The following is a 13966-nucleotide window of genomic DNA, read 5'->3' as shown; positions in this document are numbered from 1 at the left end:
CATTCTTAATCTGTGCATGTCAGTTTATTTTGAACATTTCAGATGCAGTTGTAGTTATTGTACTCAGAGTGCCGCTGTTGGCCAGTCTGAGTCAGATTTACCGTAGACTCGTTGTACCTCCCATCTTGTCTTTATTTTAGAGAAAGAAAGAAAGAGACGCTAAGTGAAGCACCATACCGTCTGGATCTTACTGGACCTCGAGGACGTCGAATCTTTTTTCATGTTCGGAATATACTTAAAAATCAGCATTCACCATTAAATTCAGGGGGACAAATGTGCAGAAGCCATACGCGGTTCGCAGTGGAATAACGTCGAACAGAACAATGACAGGGCAAGTACTGTTGTATTTCTCGGTCCTCTCCCTCAGCTCGGTTCTCGGGCAGGTCAGCTACTCCATTCCCGAGGAAATGCCAAAAGGTTCTCTCGTTGGCAATATGGCAAAGGATTTTGGTTTAGATGTTAAAAGGCTAAAATCTGGTAAAGCTCGAATTTTTACTCCAGACAGCGACGAATATATTGAGCTGAATAACGACAGAGGAGTCCTGCTCGTCAAAAACAGGATCGACAGAGAGGCGCTCTGTAGACAAACAACGCCTTGTGCGTTGCATTTTCAAATTATATTAGAGAATCCGATGGAATTCTACAGTGTGACTGTGGAGATCACAGATGTTAATGATAATCCTCCATCCTTTGAAAAGAGCGACGTCAGATTTAAAATCAGTGAATCCGCCGTCAGCGGAGCTAAATTCATGTTAGATCGAGCCGTTGATCCTGATGTAGGCTTAAATGGATTGCAAACATATAAACTTGAACCTAAACATAATTTTGTTGTGAAATTACATGATCAAGCTGACGGGACGAAAAACGTTGAAATGGTCTTAGAGAAGCCTCTAGACAGAGAAAAGCACCAACAGCTGTCTTTGGTTCTGACGGCGGTAGATGGAGGAGAGCCGCAGATGACAGGAACAATGCAGATTCTGGTGACTGTTTTAGACGCTAATGATAATGCTCCTATTTTTACGCAGCCCGTTTATAAAGCTTCCATTAGAGAAAATGCACCAGTAGGCACAGTTGTACTGACAGTTACTGCAACAGATGCAGATGTTGGATCTAATGGTAAAATAACTTACTCAGTTTCCAATATGTTGGATAATGCACGTGGATTATTTGAAGTAAACGATGAAAGTGGAGAGATTCGACTAAAAGGAAATGTAGACTATGAAAAAGCTCGAACATTTCAGATAAACATTCGTGCAAGCGATGACGGAGGACTAGTTGACTCATGTAAAGTGATGATTGACGTCATTGATATGAATGACAATAAACCTGATATTCATATAATGTCTAAATCAAATGTCATATCAGAGGATGCTAGCATCGGTACTGTTGTGACAATGATACACATTCAGGACGCAGATTCGAATGAAAACGGCAAGGTCCGGTGCATTATGAATAATGATATTCCTTTTGTATTGAAGTCGACGTCAAATAATTTCTACAGTTTAGTGACAGACAGTGAATTAGACAGAGAGAGAGCCTCTGAGTATAACATCACTGTGACCTGCTCTGATGAGGGAGTGCCCTCCCTCTCCAGCAGCGTCGCTCTCACCTTACAGATCTCTGATGTAAATGACAACGAGCCTGTCTTTGAGAGGAGCTCATATGAGGCCTACATTGTAGAAAACAACATACCAGGTGTGTCTGTATTCACAGTGAGAGCCACAGACGCTGACTGGAACCAGAATGCTCGTGTTTCTTACATTCTGGAGGACTCCTCAGTGAACGGAGTGCCAGTCTCCTCATATGTGTCCATCAGTGCTGATAGTGGAGTCATCCATGCAGTGCGCTCTTTTGACTACGAGCAGATCAAAGACTTCCAGTTCCGAGTGAAAGCTCAGGATGGAGGCTCTCCTCCTCTCAGCAGCAATGTGACAGTGAAAATCCTGATCCAGGACCAGAACGACAACCCTCCTCAGGTCCTGTATCCAGTCCAGACTGGTGGCTCTGTGGTGGCTGAAATGGTGCCTCGTTCAGCAGATGTGGGCTATCTGGTGACCAAAGTGGTGGCTGTTGATGTGGACTCTGGACAGAATGCGTGGCTGTCGTATAAACTGCAGAAAGCCACAGACAGGGCTCTGTTTGAAGTGGGCTCCCAGAATGGAGAGATCCGAACCATCCGCCAAGTGAGTGATAAAGATGCAGTGAAACAGAGACTGAGTGTTATAGTGGAGGACAACGGTCAGCCCTCTCGTTCAGCTACAGTCATTGTGAACGTGGCGGTGGCAGACAGCTTCCCTGAAGTTCTGTCAGAGTTCAGTGACTTTCCACACGACAAGGAGTACAATGACAACCTGACTTTTTACTTGGTGTTGGCTCTGGCTGTGGTCTCCTTCCTGTTCATCACGTGTTTGGTGGTTATTATCTCAGTGAAAATCTACAGATGGAGACAGTCTCGCATCCTGTATCATTCCAACCTGCCTGTGATTCCATATTATCCTCCACGTTACTCAGACACTTTGGGGACAACAGGGACTCTCCAACACGTGTACAATTACGAGGTGTGCAGGACGACAGACTCGAGAAAGAGTGACTGTAAGTTCGGCAGAGCTGGTAGTCAGAACGTGTTGATCATGGATCCCAGTTGTTCAGGGACGATGCAGCGGATGCAGAGTGAGAAGAGCATCCTGGATGAACCAGACTCTCCTCTAGAGGTTAGGATTTTTACGAGAATGGAAACAATGCCTCTTTAATGTCCAGGACCACGGACAGAGACACAGCACATATCTATCTGTCTGTCTGTCTGTCTGTCTGTCTGTCTGTCTGTCTGTCTGTCTGTCTGTCTGTCTGTCTGTCTGTCTGTCTGTCTGTGTGAATTATAAATGGCTATTTCTGCAGTTTCTTTTTCCGTCTCTAAGTGCCGCTGTTGATCAGTTTGAGGAAAATTAGTCATTTCTCTCTGGTGAGGTCTTCTCCTCCCTCGTCTGTCTGATGCGTTATTAGAGCTCCATTTCAATCGGAACTACTCTGACAAAGCCAAATACCGAGCATTCAGCAACAAACTGTCAAATACTTGGTCGTATTTTGACTCCGTGGCTCGGTTTTTCCATTTGGATATTTCGACGGCTGTCGCCATTATGGGCGTTCTTTGTTGTGTCGCCGATAAGAAAATATTTTCATGGTGGCCGCTGCTTCTCTGCATCTGTGTCGCAGAAATGGCTGTCGGTCAGGTCCGTTATTCTATACCTGAGGAGATGGCGACGGGCTCGGTTGTCGGGAGCATCATTCAGGATTTAGGATTGGATATTAAGCGACTGAAATCTGGCCGGGCTCGGATATTTACCGAGGATGGCAGTGAGTACATCGGTCTGAATGCAGATAAAGGAACTTTGGTCGTGGCTAAAAGGATAGACAGAGAAGAATTGTGCAAGCAAGTGTCTCCCTGCTCTCTTCATTTCCAAATAATCCTAGAAAATCCAATGGAGCTGCATAGAATTGATGTAGAAATTACAGATATTAATGATAATGCTCCGTTTTTTTCTAAAAAGGAATATAATTTTCAGGTTATTGAATCAGCCTCACCAGGGGCTCGTTATTCGCTTGAAAGTGCCAATGATCCCGATGTAGCGCATAACACAATTCAAACATACAAACTCAACCCTACAGATAATTTCAAACTGAATGTTGTTTCTCGATCTGATGGAACCAAATATATTGAGATGGTTCTCCACACCTCACTTGACAGAGAAAATCAAGAAGAGCATAAATTAACTCTGACGGCATTTGACGGTGGCGATCCTCAGAAATCTGGTTCTGTTAAAATTAACATTGTGGTTCTGGATGCAAATGATAATGCTCCAGTATTCAGTCAGTCTGTTTACAGGGTGACAGTTCCTGAAAACGCATCACAGGGCACCGTTATATTAACAGTCAGTGCCACTGATAATGACAAAGGAACAAACGAAGAGGTCCTGTATTCCTTCTCGCAGCATACCAGTAGTGCATCATCACTTTTTAATATGGATCCCCAAACCGGGGAAATGACCGTAACTGGTGTGTTAGATTATGAAAAGACCAAGCACTATGAAATAGACATTGAAGCTACTGACAAAGGAGGACTAACAGACACAGCTAAAGTTCTAATTGAGGTGTCCGACCTAAATGATAATGCTCCTATTATAAGCATAATTTCCCTCTCTAATCCCATACCAGAGGATTCAGCCATAAATACTGTCATAGCAATGCTCAATATCAAAGATCTGGATTCTGGTAAAAATAGCCAGGTTAGGTGTTTTATTAGCCCAGATTTACCTTTCAAAATCAAATCATCAACCGCTAATTTTTATAGCCTCATATCTGATGATGTTTTGGACCGTGAAACAGTGCCAGAATATAACATAACAATAACAGCTACTGATGAGGGTTCCCCATCTTATTCCACAAAGAAGACTATTAATTTAAGAATTTCCGATGTGAATGACCACTCCCCAGTGTTCACACAAAACTTTTTGACAGCTTTCATCGCTGAAAATAATTCACCTGGTATGTCAGTCCTTTCTGTTAAAGCCAGCGACATGGACTATGGGAGCAATGCTCGCATCTCCTATTTCCTTGAGGATAGCCAACTGAATGGGATGTCAGCCTCAGCCTATTTTTCAGTGAATGCAGAGAGTGGGGAGATACTTGCTGTGCGTTCCTTTGACTATGAGCAAACAAAAGAGTTCCATATTCGAATCAAGGCACAAGATGGAGGTTCTCCTCCACTAAGTAGCAATGTGACAGTGAAAATCATGATCCAGGACCAGAACGACAACCCTCCTCAGGTTCTGTATCCAGTCCAGACTGGAGGCTCTGTGGTGGCTGAAATGGTGCCTCGTTCAGCAGATGTGGGCTATCTGGTGACCAAAGTGGTGGCTGTTGATGTGGACTCTGGACAGAATGCGTGGCTGTCGTATAAACTGCAGAAAGCCACAGACAGGGCTCTGTTTGAAGTGGGCTCCCAGAATGGAGAGATCCGAACCATCCGTCAAGTGAGTGATAAAGATGCAGTGAAACAGAGACTGAGTGTTATAGTAGAGGACAACGGTCAGCCCTCTCGTTCAGCTACAGTCATTGTGAACGTGGCGGTGGCGGACAGCTTCCCTGAAGTTCTGTCGGAGTTCAGTGACTTTCCACACGACAAGGAGTACAATGACAACCTGACTTTTTACTTAGTGTTGGCTCTGGCTGTGGTTTCTTTTCTCTTCGTCACATGCTTGGTGGTTATTATCTCAGTGAAAATCTACAGATGGAGACGTGAGCGCCTGTTTTTCAAATCCGGTGGGAATCTTCCTGTGATTCCATATTATCCACCCCTTTACGCAGATGTAGGAGGGACTGGTACCTTGAAGCAGGGGTTCAGTTATGAGGTGTACGGAACGACTGACTCTCGGATGAGTGATATGAAGTGTTCCCAACCCTTCAGTCAAAGCACTCTGAGTGTTGATCATAATGCTACCAGGACAATGCCACGGCATAAAACAGAATCAGAGAATATGCTTACAGAGGTGAGAGCAGCCAAAGTGTTAATGCCTTGAAACCCTTGTACCTTTTACATGTATTTACTTACCTTTATTCAATATTTTTGATAATTTTGATACTGTATCTGCTGTAGGTACTCACTGAAACGTATACACAGTCTCAGACTTTCTGCCAAAAGTTGTCAGCAGATATTCTTATATGGTATTTTATGGCTGAAAGATTAAGATTGTTTTGTGATTTCGTCAGTAAACAGTGTTTCATATAGAACGAAAGCGGGAATTTTGGCATTGAATACAGATTTTTTTTTTATTGAATTCATCATTCATTTTTCTGTTACCATGTCGGCAAGCACCGACCCTTCATTTTTTTACTTTTACTGTCTATCTTTCTCCAAAAAATACTCAGTAAGACACAGAATACACAATTCATTAAAATGTTATTCAAACCCATTTCTTCCATGTTTTCCATTTACCTTTCAAAATACATCCCTTCATTTTCATTACACTTGCTGCATGTTGTCTAACACCATTGCTGACTCTCTAGCAGGCGTTGTACAGAGGCTATACCTGTATCTCCCCGTGTGGTTTGATATGTGTTTTGTAAGCTACACAGTTTCACATATCTATTTTTTTTTTTTTTTTTTTTGCTATATGGCTCTGCATCTACCCTATTGTATTAGCATTTTTCACCTTAATTCCGTTTCTCTCCCCAGTAACTTCATTGAGTAATTTGTCATATACTGGCTTTGGAAATTATATGTAACATCTTGCTGTAACGCATGGTGTCATGTGTAGGTAATTAAGTAAAAATATTGTTTCTATGTTTAGACCTCTTTCTACTTTGACAGATTGAACTGTAAAGTACCGTAAGCCCTGTCTGTGTTGGAGAAAAATAGATTTCAGCTTCAAAGAAGTGAGCTTTTTCCCTACTGAAGCTTTGGTACAGATTGCTCTCACAGAGAAATACACAACCACGCAGTGCACTACTTTTTCAGTGACCTAGTTCCCTTCACGACATGAGGCAACTGTGGGCATCAGGCTGCAGATACTGTGAAAATGAGTGAAGGTGAAACTGATTTGATTTTGACAAAGTTATTTTTTCGTTTATATCAATGAATAAAATGCAAAGGGTGACCTATTTTTGATCAGTGGTTTAAAATTTGCTCGAGGGGAAGTGGGAACACTGATCATGTGGAGATTGAGAACGAGGGAGCAAAGCTGTGATGGAGAGGAAGAGAGCGGCAGCGGGGGAGGGGAAGAGGCACGTGGTAACCGGCACAGTCTCACCATCCCTGTGCAGTATTTGTGTTACTGATGCTCAGCAGCCATTTTGATCTGCAGCCGTCTTTGTCTGCTGAAACAGGTTTAAAATATGAGAGTCTTGCGTGTGATTAGGTGATATTTGGTTAAATTTACTGACAGAGCTCTGAAAGACACAGATAGACTATTATATGTTGTGATAAGATATGAAAAAATGGAAGAAAAGTGACAACAATACAGGCAGAAAAACAGTCGTTATATAACAAATGAGAAGGGGATGTCAGTAATCAGAATAGAGGCTGAATGTGTTTGAGCAAAAAATAATTACACCAGACAAGTGACCTAGATTGTACTGAATTCTAGCTCTGCATGAAGTCTCTCAAAATATTGATTTGAATCTACATCATATGAACTGCTAATAAGAGTTTTACAGTGAAAGAATAGATTTATTTCTTCCTGTATGTCACTCCATCAGTTTTAATATTGTCAGCTAAATGTGAAAACCTTGTGCCGTTTTTTTTATAGAAATTATGTACGTGTATCCGATTTGGCACAAATAACATGTTATTATTGTACCTGTGGTGAGAAAAATGACTCCATGTGTGCAAAGTATTTGTTCCCTTACAAGTGGTGAAAATGAGACTTTCCTTTAGATGTAGGTCACATAAAGCTTTATTTAAACACATAGATTAATGCCTGAGTGATGACAAAGTATTGGTATTATGCGGTTAAGGATGGGCCTGCTGTGTTTGCTGACCTTTGTCCACTTTCTGAGGAAGCATTGGATCAGCTATTGTGCATGGTCTAGATCACTCTGGGTGGTGCATGTGCTTTAAGCAGGTAACTTTTTATGTGATGGTTTTGGTGTGTGCATGAGAAAATGGAAGTTGACAAACTACAAAGCAGAAAGTGAGGTTAACTGTGTTAACCCCCATATCCGCTGGAAGCAGTCTCTCTTAATTATCAGCCTGCATCTGTGTCTGCTTTACCTGTTTCAACTGTGTGTGAACCACTATGTCTCATTTTCTAAGTTTTATAGTGGTGATGCTTTTTAACTGCGTACCATAAATTCTTTTGACCACAGTGTCTCCATGGGGGTCAAAGATCACAGAAAGTTTTTGCAACCAGCTAAACAGTTCAGCCTGTATTATACTCTGTACCGGATCATTGTGTTTTGTTTTTCTCTTGTTTAAAAAAACCTACCTTGAAGCTGTCGTCCTCCGTTTTGAATCCTACACAATCCGCCAGTCATTAATTTGCCAAACTTGTTACTGACCGCAAAACTACATAACATGCAGAAGCTCCTGCTTCCCACAGGTTTAAGCTGTTTTTTAAGTGTCCAGCTTTTCTACCTCAGCGGTCTGGTGAGCAGCTGTGTGCCCATGTTTGTGCCGGTGGGGCTCATCAACACATTGTGCACTGTGTTTGGGGATGTGGTTAACATTTATGGTTTGTAATCCCTCACTGTTCTTTTGTGAACACGATATTTGAGATACTGAGGACCTATGAGTGGGCATTCATTCCCATGGAGCAGATATTTACACTTTAATTCTCTGAATGTGATAATATCACAGCAAAAACAAGTACAATACATAACATTATCTAAACCTTGTAATTGCTGCTGTTTGTCTCTCTGTGACTATTGTCTTGTTGCTTTATACAAAGATGCACATTTGAACTTGTAATGGCTACATACAGCTACATACATACAGTACATATATATATATATATATATATATATATAAACACCCTGAATTAATGCTAGCAATTCAGTGAAAACAGTCAGCATGTGCAGTGGTCAGCTAGGGTCTGCAACTTCTGCTTAAAGATGTAAGGTGATGAAAGTGATGACAGTTTCAGAGATTTTGGGAGGGAATTCCAATCAATTGCTGCAGAAAAGCAAAAGGAATTCTGGCCAAAGACAGTGCGAACCTACGTGCTTGCTTAGAACAAACAAAAGTTGTTGTCTGTCTGTGTGAGTTGGTGTGCCAGAGGTGGAAGTTAAGTTGGGAAGGATTATGGATTATTTGCAACATGTAGGGCATGACTGTGTGTCTGTGTCTGAATCCCCTGATATGTCAGACCTTGTATAGCTCCCACCAATAATATTTTTGACATAATTCAGAAAAATAATTGAGCCTTGCTTTTAAAATGCAGTTAAATTATATGACCAGTATGACTTCCATATAATTATCACAGATTATGTTGACATTATTTCTGCATCCAAATTGAGAAATTACATAAGTATTTGTTGTGATAATTGCCATTTGCTCAGTTATTGTATTTAAGATAGTGTAAAATTGTAGCTAAAACTGGATGACCACAGTTCATCAGCCATTCTCGGTTTCCAGCAGTCTTCCTTTTTCCTCCTGAACTCATTCTCTGCATCCCTCCCCTCCCCCTCTCCAGCTGCACCACTCTGCTGCAGAGGAAGAAAGACAGAGAAAGGGAGAGGAAGATTGCTCAATGTAGGACATTTTGTCCTGTCTATAAAAAGACATTATACGACATTCACTGTCATTTCATCCCTGTGGAGTTCGCCATGTTTGTGACAGGGAAAAAAAATCTTATTTGTGTCGCTTTTCAGCCATTTATCAAGAGATTCTTTACTGCCCAGCTGCATATAATGTGTGCTTTGAACCCATTATCAATGTGTGTATATATGGATATGAGTGTGAGCATAATATCTTGTGTTTTCCTCTGTCGTCTTCTTTAACCTCCATGTTGTTTTTGTAGCTCCTTTTTTTTGCCATCCTTGCCAGCTCTCAGAAAGCAGGGTGGGATGCAGGCAAGGGAGGTGGGATGTGTTACCATAGCAACAAGCTGACTCACAGGCAGGATTGTACCATTTTTCATGGACCCACAGGGGGTCAGCAGCAGATGCACCCTGTGCTGTGTGCTAGCTGCATGTACTTATTGATACTTGGAAGAGAAAAACACCCCTGTTTTGGGCAAATAGGTGCAGCATCCTCAGACCTGGGGTGGCTGGTGATGGAGAAAGGGGAGGGGGAGATAACGATCATTGCTGGCTTTGATTTTTGTTGTAATATATGCTGCCATGTTTGTTTTCCCTTCCCCTGTTTTAGCAGACTCCTGTCCATGATGAGTGTAGGGACACAGATTACCCAAATTCTTATTATTTATTCTTTATTTGTGTGATGCAAAAAGGTCATCAGTCTTTTAGTGTCCTTTTTATTGTTTCATTGTTATCCTGGGTGACATGTTTTGTCTGAGCAATACTGTGATCTTATGTTATCACTTAAAATGTGTTAATTTGCATAAGGGGTAGGGTGATATTATGTACAGGTTCTTTCATACAACAGTACATCAGTCTAGTAAAAAAAGAAAGGACTTGGTGCTTTGCTTTGTCTGAGAATCTTAAATTTGCTCTTACAAAGACACTCACCAGCTGTGACAAACATGAGGCCACAGTGCAAAGAATCTCATTAATAAGGGATGGATTTGTCTGAGGGCATCGCCTCGAGGCCCCCTGCTGTTGCTTTGGGGGTAGTGATTTTATGCAGCAGTGCAGTGTTTTAGTTATGATTCATACATTGATGGTATCATCAGTGTTTCCCAAGTATTAATTACTCTCAGAAATGATCAGTTTAGTGTTGTGGTTTTAGTCAAAGTTGTTGTAATGTACCAAAGCCTGTCTGTGCTTCCATTTGAAAAAGAGAGACAGTTATTGTACTCATTTTCTAATGAATGCTATTAATTAAAACACCACATGCAATTAAGAGACGGAATCATGACTGGATATATTTTTAGTAAAGCAGTCACAGTGACCTGTAACAGTGGGATGTGTAGCATCATTATCAGCAACATTATTTAGGAGTGAATGTCTGTGTCCTTCTCAACAATATTATCTTGTTCCAATGGTCATATTGTTCTTTTAAGATAAATCCTAACTATTATTGTTCATCATTGTTATCATCCCATACTGTATATCATCCCAAGGACAGCAGAACTTAAATTAAGTTTCGATGTAGCTCTATTCTCTCTCACTCTTTCTCTGCCAAAGCATCTAAATAGAATTTTGTTTAAATATTATGCGCAGTATATTATTTGCATGCACTGTATCTGGGTCATTCATTCAGACTGTAAAATTACACACTGGACAACAAAATATGTTTTGCCATCTTTTCCTATGAGTATGTTATGTTTCATTTTGAGAGCCTCTCAAAAGAGAACTCTTTCAGATGTGAAATCACAGCTGGATTTGTTCAAGTAAATGTTTCTTATTTCATTGATTTAAAAAAAATTGGACAAAGTATATTTCTGTCTCAACCTCACCTGATTAACAGTGACCACATTTTCTGCTGGTTTTTTTTTTTTTTTTTTTTTTGGTTTGCTGTGATTTTTTTGTGTCAATGTTTTTCAATTAGCAATTTTTTCAGTGAGCTTTTACTTGTTAACGGATCTGTCTCTGCTGTCTGTCTTGTAGAGATACAGTGCTACTTGATAATCTCTTTAAGGGTCAGAAAACATTTTAATCTGCTTTGGCTTTTGGTTTTTTCTTCTTCTCTCTTTCTCTCTCTCTCTCTCTCTCACACGCACACACACACACACACTCATGCACACACGAACACAGTCATATGGGTCTCACTCACACACACACACACTCATCTGCTATTTCATACTTTAGACCCTATAACAATGACACTAAGCTTTTTTCAGTTTAATTCAGTTCCATTAATTAAAGTTACAGTGTACTCCTTGTTCATTACTGTTATATTGTTGTTGTGTTAACAATATGACACATAAAATGCCAGTATTATGCTTTTGTATTTTATTTTAGTTTTTCAGTACCCTTATGTTTTTTTCCCAGTATACTGTGATAGGCATTTAATAGGATCACTACTGTACTGACTCAGTGCTGACAGATACAGTTTGAGCAATCCAATCATAAGTGACAGTTTATTATTCATCAATATGAACAGAAATTCCATGCTTAATCACCACACATAACTACAGCCATATTTGTTGTGAGTCACATGGTAAGTATGTTGGTTGCCATACTTTCCAAAGCCAGACTGTATACTCACCACCAGTCTAACCGAGAACATCTCTCTCTTGTTTTTCTCTTTCATGTCTCCCCCTTGTTGCTTGGCTTCCTGTTTCCTCCCTGACTCTTGTTAAATCCTGACTCACCAATTAAGGTAAGAAATAGTTTTCATCTATATCACTCACAGCGTTACCATCAACACATACAACAGTACAAACTTTCATGATTCTAAAGCAGGACAGATTACTGTTGTGCTGACAGCTCAACATCATACTTCATCACGCAGTAACATAATTCAAATACAAACCACAGCAGGGATTTATTTTGCAGCAGTTCCCAAACACCACACATCGGTTCTAAGTCAAGCAGTTAATCAGATTTTCCACAAGCAGCACATTGCTCACATGTAAGACACATGTCACCACTCACCACTGATGATGATTTCAATCAGGCATCCATGGATGTAACTTTTGTAGCCATCAGATCAGGTATGAATAACATAATGCTCAATGCATGATGTGATTTTGTTTTATCCGACTGAGGTTTTTCACTCAAGCACACTCATTATCACATGGACACAGTTTACAATCTGTACTTTAAACAAAACATTTAGCCCCTTCATCCATACACTCTGTGTTTCAGGATACAAAGTACTTTACATTTGAACAGGATAATTGTATAGGTGAGACAGGTTTACCTACTAACAGGCTTATCTGGTTTAAAGAAAGTATTAGCAGAGAAGACCAGCTGTTAAAGTAACTCCTGCCTGAGTGAAGCTGTACTAATTATACTGTCTAGATCTTGGATTGTATCTATTGGTTTTACTACAGATGTATAGTAAATTAGAAATTATTACATCATAGTCATTGAATAAAACTTCACAATGCAGTGGATAGACAATTAGCAGCACAAGTGATACTGAAAATGTTGATTATGTGACACAAACATAAGTTAAGAAAACATCAAAAGTCTACCAACAGTATTCTAATATATCAGAGGCAAATGACTCAAATGTTGTTGGGGGGCGATTAGGAGGAAATAGAGATGAGACAAGTGTTAAGATTATTTGGTATAGACCTGGCTAAAAACAATAGTTTAACACAAAGTTCTGCAATACATCAGACCCCCATTAAAGTTTATAATGTTCAGTTTTTGTTGCAGCTGTGTCAGAGGAATTTCAATTCAACTTTATCATTTTGATTGATGTACTTTGTGATGATGTTGATTTGTATTGCAGTATGCAGAGAGGCGGTTTTCTTATCTAGTCTACCCTCATTAATTTAAATGGGGTAGACAAACCAAACCTGCCTTAATTTAACAACCTGCAGTATCACAAGATGTAGCTTCCAAAAAGACAAGACCTGTGTAAAACAGCTTCAATAATAGCTGAATAATATAACCGTCATTAAGACAGGGTTTATTGCAAGACTGTTGAATTAAACAGCATTTTTTTTTAGCTATGAATACCTAATAAACTGGAAACTGAGTGTATCTAGACAGACACTTTTTATATACATTATAAAGGCCCAAATCATGCACATACAACTGATTTCACATACAAACATCTGTTGTAATCTTAAAAAAACTGGAGCATACTCTGTTGTTTAGCATGGTCCTACACACCTTGTGTTACAGCCAAATTAAAAGTGCACATTGACTCCCTAATCATTTTTCAAGTTGAACAATCACTGTTTCAACAAGTGGTGCAAACACTGTATACTTGTGATTTGTGTATCATCATATTTTATGTGGTAGACTGCCCAGGGTGCAATCTGCCTCCTGTCCAGTGTGTGGCAGAATAGGCTCTGGCCTGCACTAGATAAGAGGATGTAGGAAACAGATGCACTGACGACCAATAGATTTGCATTTGACAATGAACATGTGCAATATGAGGCTTCAAATTAAATTTTACGGATGAATTAAATGCATGTGTGCTTCCAGCTGTGTACATCAGACACTTCATGTATGTTTGGGTTTTTTGTATCTATGAATATCAGCATATATATATATATATATATATATATATATATATATATATATATATATATATATATATATATATATATATATATATACATATATATACATATATATACATACATATATATATATACATATATATACATATACATATATATACATATATATAACTAGCAGCAAAATACGTAGGACTTTCTTTAAC

General features: G+C 39.8%; 1 protein-coding gene across 43 annotated transcripts in view; it reads left to right on the top strand.

The window, feature by feature from the left end:
* LOC111576782 (protocadherin gamma-C5-like) overlaps nt 1-13966 on the top strand; it is a 353923-nt gene that overhangs the window by 283980 nt on the left and 55977 nt on the right. For 2 of the 43 annotated variants that reach the window (XM_035953961.2, XM_035953958.2), the window contains exon 1: nt 185-2711. The exons of 40 other annotated variants lie outside the window; for them this stretch is intronic. In XM_035953961.2, coding sequence (XP_035809854.2) covers nt 324-2711 — 2388 coding nt within the window. In that variant the 5' untranslated portion in view covers nt 185-323. Of the gene's footprint in view, nt 1-184; nt 2712-2926; nt 5544-13966 lie in introns of those variants that run through there. One more of the 43 variants, XM_035953951.2, reaches the window with a different exon arrangement.

Source organism: Amphiprion ocellaris, chromosome 13 (assembly GCF_022539595.1).
Source record: "Amphiprion ocellaris isolate individual 3 ecotype Okinawa chromosome 13, ASM2253959v1, whole genome shotgun sequence".
NCBI lineage: Eukaryota > Metazoa > Chordata > Actinopteri > Pomacentridae > Amphiprion > Amphiprion ocellaris.
Note: the sequence above shows the minus strand (reverse complement) of the source record. Positions and strands in the feature narration are given on the sequence as shown.